Source organism: Podarcis liolepis (genome assembly GCF_965112155.1).
Source record: "Podarcis liolepis genome assembly, chromosome: 6".
Taxonomy (NCBI): domain Eukaryota; kingdom Metazoa; phylum Chordata; class Lepidosauria; order Squamata; family Lacertidae; genus Podarcis; species Podarcis liolepis.
In genome coordinates this window covers 3,108,298-3,129,616 of record NC_139559.1, presented here as the reverse complement: position 1 = coordinate 3,129,616, position 21,319 = coordinate 3,108,298, and the positions used below count along the sequence as shown (strand labels likewise).

Sequence of the window (21,319 nt, the reverse complement as noted above, 5' to 3'; positions counted from 1 at the left end):
CTCGGCGCTGGACCTCAGCGTCCGGGCAGAACGATGGGGGTGGAGACGCTCCTTCAGGTATACTGGGCCAAGGCCGTTTAGGGTTTTAAAGGTCAACACCAACACTTTGAATTGTGCTCGGAAACGTACGGGGAGCCAATTTAGGTCTTTCAAGACCGGTGTTATATGGTCTTGGCAGCCGCTATCGCATTCTAGATTAGTTGTAGTTTCCGGGTCACCTTCAAAGGTAGCCCCACGTAGAGCGCATTGCAGTAGTCCAAGCGGGAGATAACCAGAGCATGCACCACTCTGGCGAGGGAGTCCGCGGGCAGGTAGGGTCTCATCCTGCGTACCAGGTGAAGCTGGTAAACAGCTGCCCTGGACACAGAATTGACCTGCGCCTCCATGGACAGCTGTGAGTCCAGAATGACTCCCAGGCTGCGCACCTGGTCCTTCAGGGGCACAGTTACCCCATTCAGGACCAGGGAGTCTTCCACACCTGCCCGCCTCCTGTCCCCCCAAAACAGCACTTCTCTTTTGTCAGGATTCAACCTCAATCTGTTATCCACCATCCATCCTCCAACCGCCTCCAGACACTCTTCCAACATTCAGCTTTCCTGGATGTCCACAAGTTCTCATGCTATCCCCACGTCACGCATAATTTCACAGGCTTCTGTCATGTCAGCTCTTACGTGCAAATAATCGAGGAAATGCCATTTTATCTCCTTCATTCCACCCACCCTGCCAGTGTGGCTTCTACCAAGCTAATTGCAAAAATAGCACAGCGAAGATCTCTCTCGATCTCTCTCCCGGACACGTGGGAGTTCGCCTTCCATGCGGGGCTCTTGTCTCAAGAGAAGGACGGGGCAGACACAGGAACCACGAGAGAAGGCTGAAGAAACACCTGACAGACTTCTGAAATGCTGAAACCGCTTTGTGCACATTATCTAGGCCAGGGGTTGGCGAGGTTTACCTCGCCTGGGCTGGTTCATTCCAGTGGAGATCGCTCCGTGGGCTGGATCGCACCTGCGCAGACGCAATTTCCGGCGCCGCGGAAGCAGGTCCCCACTTCGCACTGCACCTGTTTAGCGCAGCATAGGGGGCCATTTAAACGACCCCCGTGGGCTGCTTGTGGCCCATGGGCCACGGGTTGCCAACCCCTGATCTAGGCAAATGCTTGCAGGAACCTTTTTTTTAAAAAAATAAAAATATTCATTTTTCATTTTCATTCATCACATACATCTCAAATTCTTAACGTTTACCACATATTCCTCCCTCCCTCCCCTCCAAGACTTCTCCCAGCTTGCGTTTCTGGTTTGTTTCTATTTCCCCCTGCTTTGCTATCTCTCAACAGAAAAGGTTATTAATAACATAACATTTAAAACATAAAAATAAAATTAAATACTGATTTTTCTTCTTCATCTTTGGTCTCCCATTCCAAAAGGAACCTTGTAAGGTAAGCCAAAGTTTATCATCCCCACTTTGCAGGCGGGAGCTAAATAATGCCCAGAGTTATTCCGACTAGGATGACGCAGCCAATACTGCATGAGACTCTTGATCCCATGAGTTCAAGCCCCCAAATGGCAAAAGATCCCTGCATTGCAAGGGGCTGGATTAGAAGAAGAAGAAGAAGAGTTTGGATTTGATATCCCGCCTTTCACTCCCCTTCAGGAGTCTCAGAGCGGCTCACATTCTCCTTTCCCTTCCTCCCCCACAAGGTGAGTGGGGCTGAGAGACTTCAGAGAAGTGTGACTGGCCCAAGGTCACCCAGCAGCTGCATGTGGAGGAGCGGGGAAGCGAACCCGGTTCACCAGATTACAAGTCTACTGCTCTTAACCACTACACCAACTCTAGGAAAGGCAAGATCCATTTCTCACCCCTTACACCAGGGAAGACTTCACCAACCCTGTGCCTTCCAGACGCTCTGAGCCACTTGCTATTTATTCTATTTCCAGTATTCTGTTTAAACCTCCCTGACAAAGGAGCTCAGAATGGCAAGAAGGGATAATTTAAATTAAAATTGGAATTAAAAACTACTCAAAAATTATTCCAATGCAGATGCAGTCCTGGAAATACCTCAACTTTAACGGCTTGTTGAAAGAGGAAAGTCTTCTAAAGTAAAAAAAACTTTTGGGAAATGATATATAATGAGTTGAAAAAGATGTTGAAATATACATTTCTAAAAAAACCAGAAGCGTTTTTACGTACTTGGCATTATAGGTGAGGATATTAATAGACAGGATGTAAAATTGTTTTTATACGCAACAACAGTGGCAAGAGTATTGTTGGCTCAGAAATGGAAGCAAGAAGAAATTCCGACGAAAGAAGAATGGCAGACAAAATTAATGGACTACGTAGAATTGGATAAAATGACAGGAAGGATTCGAAACCTGTGGGACCAGAGACTTACAAAAGATTGGAAGAAATATACGAATTATTTGAAGAGCAACTGTAATCAACTATGCTAGTAGGACTACAAATACCATCTTTGTCAGGAGATCCCTTCTACAGGTATGGGGTCTTTAGAGTGATGGCCCCTACTTTTGGAAATCCCCTCCTTTTGAATATTAGAAAGGTGCCATCTCTGCGGCGGAAGACTTTCCTCTTTCTTTCTTTTTAATAATTTTTTATTAGTTTTTCAACCTATTTTCAACAATAATTAAACATACTTTTACACAATTTTTTTTTTACTTCCATCAATCACATCTGAAAATTTCTCCATCTATTTACTGAATTTACTTTTCTTATTTTCACTATTACATTTAAATCTCATAACTAATATCTCTCTTCTTTCTCTTCGTTGCAGTATTTCATATATTTCTCCTTACAAAACCTATTGCAGAACACCCTCTCATGCAGACTGCAATGATCAGCTGGGTATATAAGGTATGAGGTGATATTGCAGATGAGACTACAACTCCCATCAACCGCAGCCAGCATAAATACATACAAACGTAAGAAAACCTTGCTGGATCTAATGCTCTTTTAAAGCCATCTAGGTTGGTGGCCATTACTGTGGCGGGGAGTTCCACAGTTTAACAAAGCACTGTGTGGAGGACTTTATTTTAACTGTCCCAAATCTTCCAGCATTCAAAAGCGTCTCTCTGTTCAGCCTTCCTGCAACCTGGTACGCTCCTGAGTTTCCAGTTCTTATCAGTCCTAGCCAGTGTGGCCATTGAGCAACCCGGAGAGCACTTGGTTGGGAAAGGCTGGCTTCCATGAGGACTAGGAACTTGATATCTCTCAAAAACGAGGAAAGTTCTTAGGACGCCAAACCCTACAGGACAACTACAAAAGCGCAGAAGACAGAGAGTCAGTCTAGGGAGGTCACAGGATGAAAAGAAATCTTGGTCAATTAATATTATCTTAACAAATTGGATTGATTGGATCTACATATATTTGCATATGAATAACACACTGGCTCCGGAAGAAACAAGCATTCTTTCCTTTGTTCCTTAGCAGATGCACGCACATGTCAGGGGAGGAACTATTGCTCAATGGGAGAACATCTGCCTGGCAGTTGTAGTGCAAAATTTGGAGGGCACCAGGTTGGCAAAAGCTGGGCGAGATGGACAAAGCTCGTCTGGCATCTCTCAGGCAACTTCCAAGGCTTTGTAGCAGAAAAGGTAGTCTCCTGGGTGAGAGAACCAGGGTGGTTGCCGCCCATGGATTTCAAGTACTCGCATTGTAAGCAATTATAATTGCTTCTAAGAAGCCTGTTCCATTGATTTTTGGAGCAATTAATCCACGAAATCCGCCTTTGCCAACCTGGTGTAGTCCCCAGGTGTTCTGAAGTGCGTCTCCCATCCACTCCTGGCAGCACAGCCATTTGTGACCTCGTTGCAGAAATTGCAGGGGGTGGACTACAGGACCTTTGGGGGGCTCTTACGACTCTACGATTCCATGAAAAGGGTAATACAGTTGTGGTGCTTTTTGAGGGGGGCGGCGAGAGCAGCACAAGTAGAGGCATGGCTTCGGAAAACAGCAGCACAGCCGCAAGACTCAATGGAAATGTAAAAAAGAAGGAACCTTTTACCACATGTGGTGGGCGTGCCCCCAAGGTAAAATACTTCTGGGAAAGGATTTATAATGAATTGAAAAAAGTGAATTGAAAAACACATTTATGAAAAAAACCAGAAGCCTTTTTACCTGGTATAGTGGGGGGTGAAATCCCCAAAAAGGATGTTACTTTTTTTCTGTATGCCACAACAGCTGCGAGAATATTGCTAGCAAAGAATTGGAAGAAACAAGATTTACCAAATATCAAAGAATGGCAGATGAAGATGATGGACTATATGGAACTTGCCAAACTGACCGGGAGACTCCGAGACCAGAGAGAAGAGACGGTGGAAGAAGACTGGAAGAAGTTAAGGAATATTTGAAAAAAATATGTTAATATTTAAATCTTAGAATAGCTTTGGAAGTGGATGTAGGCGGTAGGGTTAGAAGTAGAAGATAGTGTATTTTATAAATGATAAAATGTGAGGTTTTTAAGGTTAAAGTAAGTGTGTGGTGGGGGGGAAAGATGGTTAGAAATTATGATATATGTAAACTGCTAAAGATGAAGTAAAATGAAAATCAGATAGGTGAGACTTGGGGAGGCCCACTTAACAATGTTTAGAAAAATAAGGATATGACAAGAATTTGTTTGTATTGTTTGTCTTTTCTGTTTGTGCTTTTTATTTGTGTTATAAAATGAATAAATTTTGGGGGGGGGGGGAAAGACTCAAAATAACATCCTCTTCCATCCCCTAATAATAATAATAATAATAATAATAAATTTTATTTATATCCCGCCCTCCCCAGCCGAAGCAGGGCTCAGGGCGGCTAACAACACTAAAATAGTGCAACATTATAAAAACATCAAAGAATTAATTAAAATCAAAATTGATGGCAACCATAAACTAAAGTATTGTAAAGATTGCCAAAGGAGGGAGTCAGGCTGTGCCCTGACCAAAGGCCTGGTGGAACAGCTCTGTCTTGCAGGCCCTGCGGAAAGATGTCAAGTCCCGCAGAGCCCTAGTCTCTTGTGACAGAGCATTCCACCAGATCCGGGCCACAGCCGAAAAGGCCCTGGCCCTAGTTGAGGCCAGCCGAACCTCTCTGTGGCCTGGGACCTCCAGGATGTTTTTATTTGTGGACCGTAAGTTCCTCTGTGGGGCATACCAGGAGAGGCGGTCCTGTAGGTACGAGGGTCCTAAGCCGTATAGGGCTTTAAAGGTTAAAACCAGCACCTTAAACCTGATCCTGTACTGAACCGGGAGCCAGTGCAGCTGGTATAGCACCGGATGAATGTGATCCCGCAGCGAAGACCCCGTAAGGAGTCTCGCTGCGGCATTCTGCACCCCCTGAACCTCAATCTGCACTTTGCCTTAATGTGGACTGGAATATCATATTCCACCCCAGCAGATCTTTGTCAATGGGCTGGATTTGTCCTTGGGCTTTCAGCTGCTACTCCTGTTGCTGGAAAGAGGCGTGCAGCTTATCTTTTTTAAAGTCCAGTTTGTAGGGCAGGTGGGAGAGGATTCCAACTCCCTGAGCACCCCACCTTGCCTCAGCAAACACCCCACTGCAAAGTAACCACTGATAGGGTTCAGCATGGCAAAAGGAGCCTGAGAACCTACAAGGCATGGTAGACTGCCTCTGGCGCTGGAGGCTCTCTAAGGATGTAGGTAAAGGTAAAGGGACCCCGGACCATCAGGTCCAGTCATGACCGACTCTTGGGTTGCGGCGCTCATCTCGCTTTATTGGCCGAGGGAGCCAGCGTACAGCTTCTGGGTCATGTGGCCAGCATGACTAAGCCGCTTCTGGCGAACCAGAGCAGTGCACGGAAACGCCGTTTACCTTCCCTCCGGAGTGGTACCTATTTATCTACTTGCACTTTGATGTGCTTTTGAACTGCTAGGTTGGCAGGAGCAGGGACCGAGCAACGGGATCTCACCCCGTCGCGGGGATTCGAACCGCCGACCTTCTGATCAGCAAGTCCTAGGCTCTATGGTTTAACTCACAGCGCCAAGGATGTAACCTGAGCCTAAGAACCTGCAAAGGGAGGTAGACTGCCTCTGGCACTGGAAGCTCCACCAGGACACCATATGACCCTGCTGGACCAGGCCGCTACCCTGTCCTCCCAGCACCCACCATGGGAAAGCAACAAGCCCCCAGAAGAACAAAAGGAGGGCCTCCTAGATTTTGCCAGATAAGACTGCCTCTGTGCCTGGAGGCACAGACTATGCGTAATTTAGGGACTCTTGCAGCTCCCCACTGACTTATAGTCTCCCCTTCTCCAGCCCCCAAAATGGATCTTTAGAATCATTGAGCTGGAAGGGACCCCAAGGGTCATCTAGTCCAACCCCCCGGAATGCAGGAATCTCAACTAGAGCACCCATGGCAGGTGACCATCCGTCAGCTGTCATTGAAAGCAAGAAGAGCCCGCCGGATCAGGCCGGCAGCCCATCCAGCCCAGTATCCCTGTTCGTTCTCTCTCTCTCTCTCTCTCTCTCTCTCTCTATATATATATATATATATAAAATTGAATTTTATTGAGTTTTCCATAATTATCACGATCACATTTCTTACATACAACAATAACCTTAAATATTGCACCGACTTCCTTCCCTCCCTCTTTCTGACTTCCAAACATCTTTACTAAATTCTTAGCGTCTCTGGAACCGACGCGACGAACTGTTTCGAAAGGACTGGAGCAAATTTATATTTTATATGAAAGAAAATTGTAAACGTTTGAAAACGTTTGTAGGTTTGAGCTGAAATGTTTTGCCTAGGACCCTCGTACCTACGGGACTGCCTCTCCTGGTATGCATTTTAATGTATTTTAATGTTGTCTTTTAATCTTGTTTTTTAAGTTGTATTTCAGTCAACTTGTTTTTATTATTGGTTGTTAGCCACCCTGAGCCCGGTCTTGGCTGGGGAGGGTGGGGTATAAATAATAATAATTATTATTATTATTAAAGTGAATATAAGGACTTGATTTACACATAAAGAGGCGAAATGTTAATAGGAAGCCGGAAGCCAGCATCCCTGTTCTTGCAGTGTCCAACCTCATGCCTATTGTGGGAAACTCCCAAGCAGGATTCGAACACAAGACCCCTTTCTCCCTCCCTCTTCTTTTCCAGCAATGGGCATGCAGAAGCATTGCTGACTCCACCTGTGACGAGAGGGCATAGCCACCCTGGCGAGTATCCATCAATAGCCGTGGCATCCACAGAGAGCTCTGGAGGCAGGAAAACCAGAGCCAGCAACAAACAACAGGAACTCTCAAGCCCTGAAGTCCACGAAGCCCGTCGTAAATCAAGGCGCATCTCGCAGCGCAGCTTTGACTCACCCTGAGAGTCTGTGCCGCAGCCGGCCAGAGATGCGAATCTCTCCCGCTGGGCTGGCCTGGGTTCTGTAACCATGACAAGACGAAGACGAGACCCGACCGGCTGAAGTACTGCATTGATCCCGCCAAACAGCACGGAGAACCCCATTAACAAAAAACAACTAGGTGTGGCGCAGTGTCAAACTACGACCCAGGAGAGCAGGGTTCAAACTCACCGGGTGACCTTGGCTGCTGGTCACCGCCTCCGAGCCTAGCCTACCTCTCAGGGCTGTTGTGGGGGTTAAATGAGAACCACCTCCATTGCCTGGGAGAAAAAGGCGCTAGATAGATGTAACAACAACAACAACAATAAATACAATTTTATTTATACCCCACCCTCTCCAGTCAAAGCCAGGCTCAGAGCGGCTAACAACAGTAAATCAGGCATAGGGAAACTCCGGCCCTCCAGATGTTTGGGACTACAATTCCCATCACCCCCAGCTAACAGGACCTGCAGTCACGGATGATGGGAATTGTAGTCCCCAAACATCTGGAGGGCCGGAGTTTGCCTATGCCTGCAATAAATCATAGACTCAAAGAACTCTAAAGCCGGCAGGCACCCCAAAGGTCATGTAGTTCAACCCCCCTGCAATGAGGGAACCCCAATGGAAGATTAAATGGAAGGACAGGGGGCCGAAAGGGAAGGCGGTTTTTTGCCACACAGCCAACGCCAAGCCCTGGCTGGGAGGGGCTGGTGCGTTTGCAGGACGGCCCAGAGGCTTCCCGTGGACCTCTCTGCGCCAGTTACAAGCCCACACCCTCCCTGGGGGGCTGGGGGAGAGCAAAGCCTCCCGCAGCCCAGCCCGGGCCTTTGTCTGGTGCTCTCACACGAGAAAGACCTTCGCCCGGAAAACTGACATGCAGGGAGTTTTCCAGTGCCAGACGCAGGCCTGGCCGCCTGTCCCACCTCGGCTCTCCAAAAGCACGGCACCATCTGGTGCCTCCGTCCCTCTGCCAGGAGGGGGGGGCGGACGGGAACAGCAGACAGCCAGCAGCAGCGTCCCAATCCACCTGAAGCCGATTAGGGCCGGGCTCAGGGAGGAGGGCAAGGGGAAAGTTAGGCCCTGCGAGCCCGGGACAATCTCCTCTCTGCCCGCAAGCAAGGCCAGAGCTGTCATGAGGAGGCGAGATCTTATCCCTGCCGCCGGGATCCCTTGCACATTCTTCCGCTCCTCTGCTATCTCTTTGGACTTCAGATTTCTCCCCCTGGCAACCTGCAGACACTGAGCAGGACCTCGCAGAGGGTCTCCTCCCTGCTGAGCGGACCCGCCTGGATTCCCAAACCCTTTGTCTGCAAAAGCCAAGGACGTTTTGGGGAGCAGAGTGCTTCTCCTCCAAACACAAGCACACAACCTGCAGTGGCAACAGTGGGAATGTGCCCCCCCCACTTCCAAAAAGCCCCTGTGGTGGAGCAGGGGGTGGGAAGGAGAGGAACTGGCTGGGAAGCATTTGCCCTACTAATTGGCAGAGCTAATTGCCCCAGTTAGAAGCATCTCAGCAGCAGCGGGTTTTTTGCCCTGGCTAGCTGGCGGGGCCTCCTCTCCTCTCCCCTCCGCCCTTCACTCCCTGCTCCCCCCCCCCCAGTGAGCAAAAGGCAAATGCAACGGCTGGAGCAACAGGTCAGCGAGCGGGGCGCCCCACGGCAACCACCCAGCAAGGTCACTGCACATTTTTGGCAGAGGAGGATGGGACAGGATGTAAGGAGACGCTGCTGACCGAGGAATGCTGCCTCCGCTGCCGCCGCCCCCCTCCCCAGCCAGGGAGAAAGAGGCAGACGTCTTAGTCAGAAAGCCAAGCCTAGGAAGAGAAGCGCAATATTGAATATACTGCAAAGGAAAGGCGTTTGCCTGCCTGCGTTTTCCCCCAGTTCCAGCCCCAGGTGGAAAAGCGGAGGCGAGAGGCATTGCAAAAACAGCAGCACCCACAAGCCACGGGGAGGGTGGCCCTTTTAAGGGGAGAAAAAAGGAAGGAAGGAATAGTAACGGAATTACATAAGATCATAAGAGGAGCATGCAATATCAGGCCAAAGGGGTCCTGTCTAGCCCAGTCTCCGGTTCCCACTGTAGCCAAACAGACACCCCAAAAGAAAATCATCCACAAGAAGGTTTGGGAACAAAAGCAACTCTGCCCTCTTGCAGTTTCCACCAGCTGGTATTCAGAGGGCAGGGCACAGCCATCCATGGCCCTCTGCTCCACGCATTTCTCTCATGTTGGCTTTGTCAATCTACAGTACCTCCTCTCAAAACACGCACATGCAAAGGGTGTTATCATAAAGGATAAACGCACTGCCTCCCAGGACTGTCTTGTGCAGGTCCCATGAAGTCCAGGCTGGAAATGGCCATAGGGTTGGGAGGGCAGAAAACAGCCTCTGGAACGCTTCGTGCTTTGGGGGACAGGGGCCAGAGGTGGGGGGCTGGAGTGTGGGGGGCATTAAAGGTGCTGGAGTTGGAGGGGGGCAGATCCAGCCCTTAGGCCACAACTGGGACATCCTCCTATGCAAGCCTCCTCTGGAATAAACAGTGTCTATGCCAAGAACCCTACTTTTCATCTCTTTGGGGTTGTGCAGGAGAATGCAGGAACTATGCGCCCCCCCCCGCCAGTGTTTAAGAGGGAGGAACGGTGTTACAAACTCAGGTATATAAGCTAATCGCCAAATGGCACCTTTAAACCTAGGCTACAGTGGCCACAACGGAATAACTAGGCACCATTTCCCCCCTTGCAATGAACATATTATTATTATTATTATTATTATTATTATTATTATGCATTTCAGTTCTACACCACTTTACAGCTTAAAGAATAAAAATCTCAAAGCGGTTCACAACACATTAGCACATAAAACAAAACAACCCAGAATAAAATAAATTCAAGCTTCAAGGAGAATATTTCCGTTCCTTCTCTAAGTGACAGTTTGCTTTCCCCATATTTATTTACCTACTTAATTCACAGAGCTGCCCTATAGCAGACGTACTCCGGGAAGCCAGTGGGGTGTAGTGTGAGGCCTGTGGGCACAGGGTGGTATACAAATTTAATAAAATAAAGAAGTGGTTCAAGTGTTGGACTAGGACCTGGGAGATCAGAGTTCAAATCCCCATTTAAGTTATGAAGCTCACCGGGTGACCTTGGGTCGTAGCCTCTTAACCGACCTCGCAAGGTTGTTGTAGGGGTTAACTGAGGAGCGGGGGTGAACCATGTACTTCTTGGAGAAAAAGGTGGACTATAATTGCAATACATAACCTCTTCTGCTTTACCTGGTGCAGAAAGCTGTAGGGCCCAGGTAAATGGAGAGTTCATCTGCCAACCAACCAGAGACTTCCCCATGGTAGCAATTGGACCCTTGCCAGTTGCCAAAAGTGCCTGGCTAATTTCTAACACTGGGGAGGAAGATGGACAGGGGGGCGCTCCTTGACTTTCCCTACTCATGCCCTGGTCTGTCCCAGGACAGTCCCATCAGGCAAGAGATGGCACTTCCTCTGCGCATGCAAACTATTTTATAATTGCATGCAAAAAAATAGCTACAGGTCCACTGACTAAGGTAAAGGCTAAGCCAAAAGCAAACAAAAAGAGACACACAAATATTGGGAGAGGGGGAGTTGGGAGCCATGTGGCCAGCAGAAAAACTGGTCAGGTGGGTTTGAGGCAGATGGCAGAGGGGCTGGGGCCATTTTGGGCTCCCTTCTTCCCCAGCAGCCATCAGTTCCGCTGCCGGCAGGTGCTGCGATCTCTGGGGACTGAACTGGGGCTTGCTGGGTCCCTCCCCTGAACCTCACGAGGCCAAGGTGTGGCTTGTTGATTTGGAGAAGCCATGGGGTGTGCAGCGGGTCCCGCAGGAAAGGGAAGCAAGTGCTGGGCCTAGAGGCTCACCACACACACACACACACACACACACAGAGGATTTCCCTGGCTTCTGCTTGTCACTGTGCAAGGCAGACTCTGGGGGGCCCAGGGGGTCCCAAACCACACAGCGACTGGTTAAGGGTGTGTGTGTGAGAGAGAGAGAGAACTCACAACACAAAAGCTCTGGGGAAGGAGGCAGCCCAGGCCCCGTGGGGCGCCCCCAAACAAGCACATCGTTTGAGAAAAGCAGGATGCACAAAGCAGAAAAGAGAAGCAGGGTTTCTGGTACTTTCAGTGGGTGTTTGCAACGTTCGAGTCAGAATACCTCTCCAAATTTAGCTCCAGCACTAAAATCCACTAAAAACTGCTCTCTGCGTAAAGGGGGGCAAGGGGAAAGAGAATGGCCGTCCTCCTCCCCCCATAACCAGGGAGGCCAGATGGGAGGCAAGCCGTGCCCCATTTCACACAGATGGGCTGCCCTCATGGCATCCTCCCCCCAGCCTGGAAAAGAAAAACCCCTCCTGTGCCCTCCTGATGGCAGCAGCAAGCCTGCGAGGAGCAGCGCTGGAGAAGGAAGGAGGGGGAAATATTAAATAAATAAGTAATCCCTCCTCCTCCTCCTCTGCTAGACACTTTTCTTCCCCGTGGAGAATATTCTCCCTGCCAGCCCTTGAGCTCAGCAGCAGCAGCAGCAGAGCTAAGCTGGTGCCTCCTTGCTTGGGGAGGGGAGGGGGGCAGGCAGGCGCGCACACAGAAGTGCACTTTTCCAGCAAGGCCACCTCCGAGCAATTGTCTGCCAGGCGCCCAATCTCCTGGGCAGATGGTGCAAGGGACGGGCTGGCTCGCCGGGGCCGGGTGGGGGGGGGAGAGAGACGCGAGCTGGAGAGAGAGCTGGGGGGGGGAGCGAGAAAGAGAGCGCGCGCCCCCTCTATTTCCCAGCGTGCCCAAGCCCACCCTGGCACAGCCAGCTGAGCAGAGGGAGGGAGGATGGAGGGATGGATGGATGGATGGATGCGGACGGGCCGGGGGCGGCCCAGGGAGGGGACGGGCGCCAATGTCCAAATGCACGAGGCGGCTCCTGCCTGCCCCGCCCCGTCCGCGCACCCCGGCGGAAAGTTTAAATTGGGGGGGTGCGCTTTGGAGGGGGGGGTTGGAGAAAGCGCCCCGGCCTTCGCCAAGGGAACAATGCGGGCTCTGGGCGGGAGCGGCAGGGGGGCGGCTCGGCTGGCTGGCTGCGCCTTCCCGGGCCAGCAGCCTGCTGGGACGGAGGCGAGGCCGAGGGGGTGTGCGGAGGCCGGGCGGGCGGGCGGCGCGGCGCCCTGGGCCCGCCGGACAGGCGCGGAACAATGAGGGCGCCTCGGCGGGACAGGCGGCAAGCGGCGGAGACCCCCGAGCGCAAAGCAACCTGCCCGGTGCAGCCCCGGCCGCCCCCTCCCCTCGGGGGGCAAAGGGGGAGGGGAGGGGAAGGCTGGCTCCCCCCTCTCCCTCTCCTCCTCCCCGGGACAAGGCAGGCGAGGGGGAGCAGGTGGAGGGGCGCCCGGCCGGGAGGGGGCCAGCGGGGAAGGCGCTGGCTGGGGGTCCCTTCTCCATCGCGCGCGCGCCTGCCCGGGGGAGGGGGCGATTTGGCCCCCAATCCGTTGGCACGAGGAAGGCGGTGGAGGTGGTGGGAGGGGGGGGTTGAAGCTGCAGCTGGCTGGGCCGGGAGGGGCGCGGGGAGAGAGGCTGCCCCGCGCAAAGGCGACCCCGCTCCCCGCCCCGCTCCGGCGCCTGCTGAGCTCGAGGAAGTGGGACATTTGGAGGAGGCGGGAGGGAGGGGGTGGAAGGAGGAGGCGGGGCACCTCCCCCTCCCCAGCGTCTCCGCTCTCCCCCCCAAAAAAATGACCTCCCGGGGCGGGGAGGGAGGGAGGGAGAGAGAGAGGGGGGGGACGTCTTGGCAGCAGGGACTGTCCCGACCCCGTGGAGAAAAGCGCTGGAGATGCGAGAGCGCAGCCATGCCGCCGCCGCCGCCCCCACTTTGCTCCCACCCCCAAATGACCTCCTGCTGTGCCAAGGGAGAGGGGAGGGCAGCGGGAGGGGGCGCGGCTGGAGGCGCGGGCATCTGTCTGGCTCCGGCGCGCCCTCCTGGCCATGCGGCACGGGACAGGGTGCGACGGGACGGGACAGGGCAGGGGGGGTGGCGGGATAGGCTGGGCCGGGGCACCAACACACCCTCTTTCCCACACACCCTCCGGGGCATTGCGGTGCCGACCCCCCCCCATGGCACCCACCCACCCGGGGAAACACAGACACGGCACATGGACGGACGCACAGACAGGCTTGGGGCGCACTAACCGTTCCCGTCTTCACCGGCACATAGACCACCACTTGACCCATCTTCGCCGCCGCGGCCGGCGGCTCCCGAGCGCCGTTGCCCAGGCGGAAGCCCTTGGAGCGCACCCAGAACTGGAACTTGCCTTTCTCTCCTCCTCCGCCGCCGCCTCCGCCGCCCGCGCCGGCTCCCCCCTGCAGCACCTCGGCGATGCGCTGGTACTTGCTCCGGGTCACCGTCTTGGTCTTGGCCGAGTCGCCGTAGGTGCGCAGGCACCAGTCCCGGAACTGCCGGCCCAGCTCGCTGTCCCCGGGCCGGCTGCCTCCGCCGCCGCTGGCCGAGCGCAGCAGGAGCGGCGGCGGCGGCTGGGTCGGCTTCGGCATCGCGGTGGCGGCGGCGGCGGAGCAGCCCCTGTCCCGGGCGGAGAGCGCGAGCGAGCGCCGAGCGCGGCGCCCTGCCTGGCGTGGCGTGGCCAAGGCGAGCGCGGAAGGAGGAGCCCCGAGGGCGGGCGGGCGAGGCCGGCGACGCGGCGGGCGGGCGGGACGGACGGGGGCGGCCGGGACAGCGGCGGCGGCGCTGGCAAGGCACCGGCGAGCTGGGGCGGCAGCAGGCGCTGGTGTGGCGCGGGCACCAGCTCGCCTGGCAGTCGGTGTCGGCGGCTGGGGCTGGGTCTGGCCGCTCCTTCCTCCTTTGCCCCCGCCCGCTGGCTCCTCCGCCCCCTCGCCGCGGGATCCCACCTGTTAGAGCCGCCGCCTCGGCTCGTCCTCGCCCGGGGCGCCGCGCGCAACGACGGGCTGCCGCCGCCGGCGCTGCTGCTGCTACTGCTTCTGCTGGCCGGCGAGGGACGGGGCGGGGCGCGCCGGCGGGCCAAGGACGCGATGCGGAGCCGGGGCAAGGACGGCGCGGCTGGCCGGCGACGAGGCGGCCGGGGAAGGAGGCAGGCGGGAGGGAGGGAGGGGCGCCCCGGGGGCAGCCAGGCGGCCACAGGGGGCGCTCCGGGCCTGGCGACCGGGAGGAGGGCGCCCGGGAGAGAGCCGGCCACGCTGCCAAGCGGGCCCGCCCGGGCGCGCAGCTGGGCGGCGGGGAGGCGGACCCGGACGAGGCCGGCCGACGCCGCCCCGAGGGCGCTGCTGGGTCGCAGGCAGGTGCGCCGCTTTCCCGGCCGAGGTTAGAGACCTGCAGCAGCTTCGCGCTGACCTCATTGGCGACCGGTGCCGACGAGCATGTGCAGAATGCCCTCGCCGCTAACGAGGGGGCAGGGGGCGTGGCGTCGCCCCAGCACGTGGGAAAGGAGAAAAGAGGGGTGTCTGAGCATGTGCAGAGTGTTCCCGGGGAGAGAGGGAAAGGGTTAGGGGCCCACTTCTCAACGCGTGATGGATCAAAAGACACAGTGCCCTTGAATTGGTGCAGAACGCCGCTCAACATTGATTTTGGGATTGTGAATACGGTACTTTGGTTGCGGTGCGATCCTGTGCATAATTTCCAGGGAGCAAGCCCGGTTGAAAACCATGTGGTTTTTTTCATCATCACCTTGTCAGTGGCTCTCCGATTAGATTTACTGAATTTCCACGCCACTTTTCATTCAAATGAGTCTCAAAGGGGCTTACAAACAATAAATAGCAATACCAGAACATACATGATTTTTTGATTCTAAATTCAGCATAAATAATAAAAAGTAACTAACAAATCAATAAAGCAATTACAATATATAAGAAACCATTAATAAAACAGCAATAAAAATAAGTTAAATGTCACAATTACAGCAAAACTCATATGATTAACAAATCAATGCAGCATTTATAATCTATAAAACAACATTAATAACGTTAACAAAATAATCACTTTAAAGTATAAAGCTAAGTGTTGTTAAGTTCATACACACACTCTGTGCATGTGCAGAGTACATTTTCCTCACTAGTGAATTTGGAATTGGAGGGTTGGGGAAACAGAGCAAGGACATAAAGGGTTGGGAGGTGCTTTACTGCTCACTTCTATTATTATTAATTAATAAAATGTGTATAACCCCAACAGCCAGTGTGGTGTAGTGGTGAAGAGCGGTGGACTCGTAATCTGGGGAACCGGGTTCGATTCCCTGCTGCTCCACATGCAGCTGCTGGGTGACCTTGGGCTAGTCACACTTCTCTGAAGTCTCTCAGCCCCACTCACCTCACAGAGTGTTTGTTGTGGGGGAGGAAGGGAAAAGGAGATTGTTAGCCGCTTTGAGACTCCTTCGGGTAGTGATAAAGCGGGATATCAAATCCAAACTCTTCTTCTTCTTCCTATACCTGCAGATCTCAAGGCTATTCTCAATACTTCTGGAACTGAACAGCTGTGACCCACTGGAGGAGCTACGGCTTTCGGTCTGCAACCCCTCCCTTCCTCCAAGATAATAATGGCCACTGCTAAATGGTTTAGTAAATTGGCCAAAGGCCTTTCCTCCACCCACCTCTTCTCCATTTAACTTCCCTTTCCAAGCAGACAGACAGATACATCACTGTCCTGTGGCCAGCCCTGCAGTCGGAAATTGCCTGGAGGCCAGGCCAGGCTCCGAGAGAGTATTCTGGGCCCCAAGGCAAACCAGGCCCCCCATACCCAGCCCCACAAGGCAAATGATGGAGATATGGACTGCCCTTCAAAAAGCACCACTCCCTATGCTCTACGATTCCCATTCAGCGGGTTGCCCCACTTCTCCTACACCTCCCTTTCAACTTTCTCTGGGTGTAGCGGGCTCATTTCAAAGTTTGCAATCCTCTACACACGCCTTTGAAAACAATAGGGAAGACATGTACAGGATCACACTGCTCAAGTGCAAATCCTCTCCCCCCAGGTCTAGAAATTTAAAGAGGACCCCCACCCCCTCTTAAAATCAGTCCTCTTAAAATGAGTTTCATTTCCCCTTAAAAATCCAACAGATGTGTAAGCGATGGAAGTCAATCAATGAAATTTTATTATTATTTTCATATTGAGATATTTGTAGAATAAATTTGGAAGAAATTCTTCCAACTTTTCTCTTTTCTTCTTCTTTTTTCTTCTTTTCTCTTTTGTTCCTTTTTCATGTATATGTGCTTATTTGAAGTGTATACGTGTGTATGTATTTGCAGTGTTTTGCTTATATTTTGTAACAATTATGTTAAATAAAAAATAAAAATCCAACAGATGTGTTCTTATCATGGGCAAACTGTCTTGAGCAGCAGGGAATGCGGAGCATTTCAAATGGCAAGATCTGAGTTGGACCTTCCCAGTTTATTATGTATTTATATATTGCATTTATATATAAATTAATAAACAATAATAACAATAATACCACCTTAAGTTCCAGGGAGGTCAAGGCAGCAGGCATGGTTCTCCCCCTCCTCATTTAATCCCCACAGCACTTAAGCAGGAAGAACCAGCTGCACAAATATAAGATGGGCGACACGTGGCTTTGCCAGTAGTACATGTGAAAAGGATCTAGAGGGCTTAGTAGACCACAAGCTTAACATGAGTCAGCAGTGTGATGCAGCAGCAAAAAATGCTAATGCTATTCTAGGTTGTATCAGCAGAAATAAAGTGTCCCGACCAAGGGAAGTCCCACTTTGTTCTGCCTTGGTCAGACCACACATTGAACATTGTGTCCAGTTCTGGGCACCACAATTTAAGAAGGATATTGACAACCTGGAGCCCTGCAATGCAGGATTCTCAGCTAAAGCATCCATGACAGATGACTATCCAACCTCTGCTTAAAAACCTCCAAGGAAGGAGTATGTTCATTTAGGGAGAGCCAGTGTGGTGTCGTGGTTAAGAGGAGTGGACTGGTAATCTGGTGAACTGGGTTCGATTCCCCGCTCCTCCACATGCAGCTGCTGGGTGACCTTGGGCCAGTCACACTTCTCTGAAGTCTCTCAGCCCCACTCACCTCACAGCGTGTTTCTTGTGGGGGAGGAAGGGAAAGGAGAATGTTAGCCGCTTTGAGACTCCTTCGGGTAATGATAAAGCGGGATATCAAATCCAAACTCTTCTTCTTAGTATGTTTCCTTATGTTAGGTGCTTTACAATTATCATCCCACTTTGTTCCCATAATATACTTCTCTCTGTCTTACATACCCAGTGCACTACCATGGTACCTCTGGCTGCGAACGGGATCTGTTCCAGAGGCCCGTTAGCAACATGAAAAGCCCGCAACCTGAAGCGCTGTATCTGCGCAGGTGTGCAATTTGGCGCTTGTGAGCATGTGTGAAGCGCAACGTAATATGAGGTATGACTGTACAGCCACAGCACAGCAGACGCTGTAACTCTCCAGAGGTTTGCCTTTAGCCCCAAAGACTCCCTCCTCCATGGTCTCCAGCCATGGTCTCCTTCCAACAACCCAGTGAAAGATTAGACCTGTTGTATCACTCATGCAGTCTCTGTGTGTTTACTGAGACGTTTAAACAATGAGTAATTTTAATTCCATTCTTTGGTCAAAACCACTTGGAATTATATAACTCTTGAAGTTTATCACACCTCGTTTTCGCTTTCCTTATGGGGAATTTCATCCAGAATTCTGCAAAGGGGCCTTAACTGCCTTCCGTGGAGGCATTCCAACATTTCTTCAGTGAAAACAGGGACATCCTAAGAAAAAGTGAGACATTCTGGGAGTGGATCAGAAACCAGGATGGCTTCTCTAAATCAGGGATGTCCCTGGGAAATAGGGACACTAATAGGGACACGATTCTATCATTCTATGACTTATAAACAAACGTGGGCATTTAATATGAGCTTTGTAGGAGCCGAGATGCTGCTTGGACGCTTCCATGGGGACCAAGAAGGGGTTGGGCATTTCTGCTGTGAAGCTGAACTCTTAATGGGGCGAGGCTCTCATTTCGGGATCTAATCGCCACCTGGATTTTTAAAAATGCTACAGATTTTGTCACAGGAAGGAGCTTTGCTTTGCTTCTCCCGGTAAAGCTGAGGCTGCTTATTTCCACAGTGATGTCAGCAGGAGGCGTCATACAGTTCCTTTTAGTGACAAATATCTTAATTGTGACAGATTGCTTTCTTTTGAGACTAGCAGCCTTGTTGTTCACCAAGAACCCTTGTCCCTTGTTTCCTTTCCCTTCTTAACTATTTGCATGTGTAAATGTCTCCTGGAAGGATCTTCCCAGGCTAAGCAGTCGCCCTCTGAGTACCTCAAGGAGTCAGATCTCTGGCTCAGGGTGAACTTGTCTTGCCTTTCTTTAATGCACACGCCCTCCAACATTTGTCTGATGAAAATAGGGACGTCCCATTCCATAATGATAATTTTACTATTTATACCCCATACATCTCGCTGGGTTGCCCCAGCCGCTCTGGGCAGCTTCCAACATATATAAAAACATAATTAAACATTTTTAAAAACCTCTTCCCTATACAGGATTGCCTTCAGACAGCTCGGGGGTCAGATAATTCCATAGCCTCCAACATTTCTTCAGTGAAAACAGGGACATCCTAAGAAAAAGTGAGACATTCTGGGAGCGGATCAGAAACTGGGACGGCTTCTCTAAATCAGGGATGTCCTTGGTAAATAGGGACACTTTGAGGGTCTGCATACACGTGAATACAACGAAGAAGAAGAAGAAGAAGAAGAAGAAGAAGAAGAAGAAGAAGAAGAGTAGTAGTAGTAGTAGTAGTAGTAGTAGTAGTAGTTTGGATTTGATATCCCGCTTTATCACGACCCGAAGGAGTCTCAAAGCGGCTAACATTCTCCTTTCCCTTCCACCCCCACAACAAACACTCTGTGAGGTGAGTGGGGCTGAGAGACTTCAGAGAAGTGTGAAGAGCCCAAGGTCACCCAGCAGCTGCATGTGGAGGAGTGGGGAAGCGAACCCGGTTCCCCAGAATACGAGACTACCCCTCTTAACCACTACTCCACACTGGCTCCCCAAGGAATTGTGTTATGCTTGTCCTAAAATTTCACCCAATAGCAATGGTTGAATGCAGATCACAGGGCAAAACACCCTCTTGGCTTTCAAAACTGCAGGCCAGGCATTTGCAAAGTCAGTGAGTAGAGATTTGTTTGACAGCGGAATCATCTCCCTCAGGAAGTGGTGGGCTCTCTCCTTCATTTGAAATTTTCAAGCAGAGGTTGGGTAGCTACGTGTCATGAATGCTTAAGTTGAGATTCCTGCATTGCAGAGGGTTGGACTAGATGACCCTCGGGGTCCCTTCTGACTCTGAACTTCTGTGATTCTGTCTTCTCCAGTGTTCAGTGGGGTGCAAAGACTGGGGCTCAGACATGCATCCTTGGAAGATTAGGTGTGTTATAAGTTAGGTATGTTATAAGTTAGTCTCCGTTTTCATGTGCGAATTGCAAACAAATTGCCCAAGCAAACAGAGAAATGCAAATCCTCATGATGAAACCATCGAGTTCTGTCTCAGGCAGGCAAAAGGGTCATGCTGTGTTACTGTTAATTGATAGGAAAGATCCAAGTTTGGCTTGCTGGCTCTTAAATGCTGCTATTCAGGGTTTTGACCTCGGATGAGAAAGATTCTGGAAAGCAGCTGCGTTGGTTTGCTGAAGCAAAAAATAAAGAGCCGAATTTGTGAGGTGCCTCGAAGACAAACACAGCGTCGTTCAGAATTTGTGTACTCTTTCATCAGAATGTCCACCTGCGTGAGATTGTCATGTAGGCCAGTCTTCACCAATTTAGTGCTCTCCAGATGTTGAGGACTACAATTCCCAGAAGCCCCTGAAGGGCATGAGTACTGGCCCTCGGATCAGAGGGATGGAAACTGATCTTGGGCTCAGTCCACCAGTTAGAAATTGTGGGCCACTGGGAGCAAATGGCTATGAAGATGGTATCGTTTGTAGCAGCAAACTCTTTAAAATGATGTCACGTGGAATGATGAAACATGGACCGAACAAAGCTTTACAGAATACTGTAAAAGTCTTAAAATAGCTATGCACGAAATGGTCGCTGGGCACCCTTCTCTTCTGATGCTTCCCAGAACTACTTCGCTCCCTGCACGCATTTGCAAGGCACTTGGGTTCCTACTGTCAGTGTGGTGTAGTGGTTAAGAGCGGTAGTCACGTAATCTGGGGAACCGGGTTCGCGTCTCCACTCCTCCACATGCAGCTGCTGGGTGACCTTGGGCCAGTCACACTTCTCTGAAGTCTCTCAGCCCCACTCACCCCACAGAGTGTTTGTTGTGGGGGAGGAAGGGAAAGGAGAATGTTAGCCGCCTTGAGACTCTTTTGGGTAGTGATAAAGCGGGATAGCAAATCCAAACTCTTCTTCTTCTTCATTAGTGGAAAGCGAAGAAAGGAAAACGTAGTTACCCAAAAGTAAGGTTGCCAACTTTTTTTTTACTCGTTACATTTCCTGCCCAAAGCAGCTTGGTCAGCAGCCGTTAGCAGGTGAAATAAATGTTGCCATGTCATGAAAAGCTTTGCCTGCTGATTTCCGTTGCTCAGATTGCTACTTAAGATCCAGCAGTTGTTGTTGTTGCTTTGTTGCTGCTGCTGTTAAATTTTGTATACTGCCCGCAGGTTTAGGGAAGCTTTTAATGTTTGATGTATCATAGTATTTTAATATTCTTTTGGAAGCCGCCCAGAGTGGCTGGGGAAACCCAGCCAGATGGGCGGGGTATAAATAATAAATTATTATTATTATTATTATTATTATTATTATTATTATTATCAAGGCATGTGCTTTGTTGAAATTTCAGCCTTCACGACATAGGAAAACAGCCAAGTAAACAGCTATTTTCGTGGAGGAGGGTCAAGATATTAACTGATAGGCATGAAATTTCACATATAGCTATATAATCCCTAGTGTAGTAAGAGAAGACCTTTGGAGCAGGCTTTTTTAAAAAAAATAAAT

General features: G+C 51.0%; 2 protein-coding genes across 4 annotated transcripts in view; one reads left to right on the top strand and one right to left on the bottom strand.

Moving 5' to 3' along the window:
* NOL4L (nucleolar protein 4 like) overlaps positions 1-14,307 on the bottom strand; it is a 135,041-nt gene extending 120,734 nt beyond the window's left edge. The window contains exon 1 of one of the 3 annotated variants that reach the window (XM_083507404.1): positions 13,523-14,307. In XM_083507404.1, coding sequence (XP_083363530.1) covers positions 13,523-13,882 — 360 coding nt within the window. In that variant the 5' untranslated portion in view covers positions 13,883-14,307. The remainder of the gene's footprint in view (positions 1-13,522) is intronic. The other 2 variants (XM_083507401.1, XM_083507403.1) reach the window with 2 other exon arrangements.
* Positions 1-21,319, top strand: part of CCM2L (CCM2 like scaffold protein) — an 881,881-nt gene that overhangs the window by 310,981 nt on the left and 549,581 nt on the right. The window lies entirely within an intron of this gene.